This window comes from Callorhinchus milii, unplaced genomic scaffold, assembly GCF_018977255.1.
Source record: "Callorhinchus milii isolate IMCB2004 unplaced genomic scaffold, IMCB_Cmil_1.0 Scaffold51, whole genome shotgun sequence".
NCBI lineage: Eukaryota > Metazoa > Chordata > Chondrichthyes > Chimaeriformes > Callorhinchidae > Callorhinchus > Callorhinchus milii.
In genome coordinates this window covers 202064-206666 of record NW_024704792.1, presented here as the reverse complement: position 1 = coordinate 206666, position 4603 = coordinate 202064, and the positions used below count along the sequence as shown (strand labels likewise).

Below are 4603 nucleotides of genomic sequence, written 5' to 3'. Positions count from 1 at the left end.
GTTCAGAGGATATACTGTAAAGTGGTTTCACTGTGCAAGTTGTGGACGAAACGCAGCAGTCAGTTGCTCAAAAACAGTATCCGACAATGTCATGGATTGAGTGACCAAATTTTTACTATTATTGTTTGTCGGGGAGGATTATTACTGCCGCAACTCGTTTCCAATTTCGAGTAAACCAGTGAACAGGTAAACAGGCGAGTGGAGTAAGTAAATTTGTCTAACATTTCGGCCTTCCCTGAACAACCAAGAGAAATAACACCAGCGGCCGTCCATGATTTACTTTTCTGTGCTTCTGATATTTGGTCTTCAAGAATAAGTGGCGCTGTGGTGAGGAGGAAGGACCAGTACAATGGCATTGAACAATACATTTTAAAATCTGATTTGGGTGCAACCATTTTTCCGAATTTCAAGGAACAAGATTTCACACCGCAGATAATGATTAGCAGTGCATTTTTATATTGATACTTAGCTATAATTTATTTAACAACAACGGAATTACGTGTATATGCGCCTTTCACGTCGGGAGGACGTCCTACTGCGCTGGACAGTGTGCAACATTTCAGATCACAGCTGGGGTCAGGGGTGGGGGAGAAGGGAACGGAGGGGAAGTGGGGTCGTCGATGGCAATGTCGAAGAGGAGAGTCTTGCGGCGGGTTTTGAAGGTAGATAAGGAGGGGGCGAGGCGGAATGATTGAGTCCGAACACCTCTGGCCCCTGCAGCCTCTTGCAGGGTGACAATGTCCCATCCGCCTCCTCTATTCCTAATGTCCGCATCTTGGCTGCCGCCCCAGACCCGAGCTGTTGCTGCCTCAAAATGCCTTCCCACTGCAACTCTGCCGCTCTGTCCTGCCATTTCTGAGCCCTTCCGCCTCTCTGCTTCACGCAGAAGCAGCAACTGCACCGACTGCTCCATTTCCCAATCTTTATCTGTACCATGACCCATTCTTCCTTCCCCCAACACCCCACATTCCTACCATTACCCAACCCCCCAAGAAAACCTTTAAATCTCAGCTCCACCTCCTAGTCCCATTACTCGCCAACATCATCAACATCTCGCTGTCAAATGTCGTATCTCTACCACCCCCTCAAAGCAAACACCTTGAAGAAACATTCATTTTAACCATCATAGCTATCCAGCTAATGACCCATCTTCAACCTTCCTTTACTGGATAAGATCTTCCCAGCTTCGCACTTTGCTCCACTCCCATTCCCTCCATGAGGCACCCCAGTCGGATTTCCGTGCTGCCCTAAGTACGGAAACTGCTCTGATCAAGGTGACAAATGACATCTTAGCCATGTGTGAAGCGGACTCCCTCTGCTTCATCGACGTCCTCGACTTCCCCACGGCCTTTGACACTGTGGACCTTCCAATCCTCCTCCACCGCCTCTCATCTCACACCAAACTTCAAGGTTCTGTTCTTGAATGTTTCAGGTCCTACTCTCATATCTCCTCCAATTTGTCTTAGCAAACGGCGTCTCCTCCAGCCCCCACACCGTCTGGTGCCGCATTCCTTTTCCCTGTTTGCGAAGCAAGTAGAGGAGAACGATGCCGGCCAAAGGTCCACTTCAGTCATTCCAGGTCTTTGGGAGTAAGAAAACAGCAACTGCTGTTGCCCACTCTAAAAGAGGGATTGGCTTATCAAAGTGAATTGAAGACCTCTGGACCAGATTGAGCCACGAACTCTGCAGTAAAAAACGTTGGAGCCAGTACTTCTGTTGGGCAAGGAAGGAATTGCTGGAGTTGACATCAGAGTTCCTGTGAAGGGTGGTGGTCATGTGGCTCAAACTTATGCCGTCCTTCAATCCATCTCCAAAACATTATTTGCTGATTACCAGAAATACGTAGATGAAGCTTCGAAGAAGGAGATCAAGGACATCCTCATTCAGTGTCACTGGAACCGGTTGATTGCTGATCCTTGTCGTTGAGGAGCAAAGAAATTTGGTGGAACTGGTGCCCCTGACCGTTACCAGAAGTCTTACGGTTAAATATTATTCAATAATAATAATAAAAATAATCCTTCCAAAACAAAACAGTGATAAATCGGTCATTTTCAATATACGACTGTTTATAGGACACTGCTGTGCACAATTGGCTTGAGCATTTCGCCCACAAATATCCGGACAATTCACTTTGCAGTCTATTCTGTGAAGCGCTTCGAGACGTCGCAAAGATGTGAAAAGCGCTATATCTAGTGCAAGGATTATTAATATTTATTATCCCTCAGAGCTCTGTCCCCGTCCGCTGGCGGAATCAACCTCCACGGCTGCACACTCAACCTCACTAGTCATTCAGGAACCTGATGTCTTGCTTGACACTGAACTGTCCATTCTCACCCACAAACTCGCCATGACAGAGAGTGCGACCTCCGCAACATTGCCAGACTCGGACACGGCCTCACCCCACATGCTACCTTGCACACTAATTCGTCACATCAAGGCTCGATTATGGAAACTCCGTCATCAGCCTTCCCAACTCTTCCATTCACAAGCTGCAGATCATCCAAAACTCTGTAATTCGTGTCATCTCGCGCACCAATCTCTGTGACCCCATCACTCCCACCCTCGTCCGACTCCACTAATTCCCCATTCCTCAGAGAATCGAATTGAAGATCCTCGTACTCACTTTCAAGTCCTTGCATAGCCATGGCCTCTACTGCCCTTCTGACATGCTGACTCCCTACCAACCTGCCCGCTCACTCCGTTCAGCGTGCTCTGGTCTGCTCCATGTCTCCAGCCCTTCCCGTCCTATCATCGGTGGCCGGGCTTTCAGCCTCTCTACCCCCACAATCTCAGAGACCCCTCGCCTCGCTTCCTCCTTTGCCTCCTTCAATGTCCGGTCGCAACACCCGTCTCTTCTATCTTGACTTTCTCGCCCTACGACCTGTCAGCCCCCACTCACCCCACCCCACCCCTCCCCAACCTCGTGGTGTGGTGTCGGGCGAAATTGTGAATGAGAGGGTCGCACACCATGGCCACTTTGTCTCCAAACATGACTTCGCCTTGCTTCCTCCCTTTCCTCCTTCAAGGCCGGTCTCAAAACCTTTCTCTTTGACCGTGCCTTCAGCTCCCCTCTCGACTCTCTTCCCCCTCCTCGCTCCCTCCCTTCCCTCCCCTCACCCTGACCATTTCCCCCCTCCTCTCTCCCTCCTTTCCCTCCCCTCACCCTGACCATTTCCCCCCTGCTCGGGTCATGACCCAACTGTGCAGCGCCTTGGGACGTCCTCCTGACGTGAAAGGCGCTTTATAAATGGAATCTTGTTGTTGCTGTTGTTCTTCTCCACCCCCTGCACAGTCTCGTGTAGCGTTCCTTCAAGCTCTATTCTTGGTCCACTTCTCTTCAACTTACACATATTTAAAGCGGAGGGTGNTTTTTTGTAGAAGAGCGGCATGTTGCTGCGGATTCTGTCCCAGCCCTATGTGTACCCATATCAGTGACCGAGCCGTTAGCCTTTCTGCCCACTCTCTGCTGCACAATCACAGAGTATACATGAGCCGTTCGGAAGGGGCGCCCTCTTAATGCAATTGTTTGTCTTCACATAAAGGAATCGCTCGCTGACACACTTATTTCACAGTTCCTCGTTGACCAGCGTCTGATTATCTTTCCCTTCCCAACACTTGACAACCACCAACATCTCGGGTATGAATATTATGTATTGAAGCCTGTGAATATAATCTATATTTAAACTTTCAAAACTCCCATGCATTACCTCACATGAAGGGAGCAACATAAAAGCAAATTATTTTGATTCCTGTTTAAATTTATGGAAATAAAACTCAATAACAGTGTACTGCTTGTTCCGTATTTACTTTCTTCTACACTTTACTTATTATTTTTTTGAACTCAAAATCACCAATTTAATTCGAGTATTACATATGCAATCCTCAAGTGAATATAGTGACTTATTTGTTCACAGGTCTGGAACTAATTGCATTCATGATGCAAGCTGTAGATTCTGGCTTTCTATAAATACCAACTTTTTTCTGTGTGACCTCGGTGTGCTCTTGGAAGCCGTTGCTTTCAGTAACAATATTTAGAACAGAGAATGGGATTTTCAACGGTGTATTCTGTAATTGCAATTTACTTTCCCATTCTTGTAGCATTTGGAATTCCAGGTACGTCTATTGGATCTCGTTTATTAGCAATATTCAATAGTTTACTGCGTTGGGAGGCAGAAGTCATTTCACAAAGTAACATATCAGATTTTTCATGTTGGTAGAGCAAAAGGGTCTGAGGAATATGACAGTGCAGGATATTTTCATGTGCAGAGGAGGAATTGGACGAGATGATGCAGTTACGTACGTCAATTAAAGTAGTATCAGAAGTGGAAATGGCTGTGGTAAAGGTATTACAAATAGTTAGAAAGATTAATCACAACATTTAGCAAAGAAAATGTCCACTCAGAACAATCAGTCCATGAGATTATAATCCACATGAGACTTTATTGCCTCCCAACCATTAATTATCCACTCTCCCTAACGAGAAATGCTACCTTCCTCTTCAATGCATCTGATAACCTCAGCGATTCAGGCAGCAGCTTCCACAGTGCCACTGCCTCTGCGTGAAGGTATTCCTTCTAATATCTATGTTTGATTCCTTCATCGC

General features: G+C 46.8%; 1 protein-coding gene across 1 annotated transcript; it reads left to right on the top strand.

Annotated features, from left to right (window-relative positions):
• The first annotated feature begins 1546 nt into the window (after positions 1-1546).
• Positions 1547-2027, top strand: LOC103173489 (40S ribosomal protein S16-like). Its single transcript, XM_042345471.1, has 2 exons — positions 1547-1641; positions 1692-2027. Exons 1-2 carry the CDS (start codon positions 1547-1549, stop codon positions 1924-1926), a joined length of 330 nt encoding a protein of 109 aa, XP_042201405.1. The 3' UTR covers positions 1927-2027.
• Positions 2028-4603: the final 2576 nt, after the last annotated feature.

Bases quoted from the DNA above. Each gene is read 5' to 3' on its own strand.
- LOC103173489 (XM_042345471.1), top strand. From the start codon at position 1,547: ATGCCGGCCAAAGGTCCACTTCAGTCATTCCAGGTCTTTGGGAGTAAG. The intron at 1,642-1,691 runs AAAGTGAATTGA...AACTCTGCAGTA, and splicing joins AAAAGAGGGATTGGCTTATC to AAAAACGTTGGAGCCAGTAC.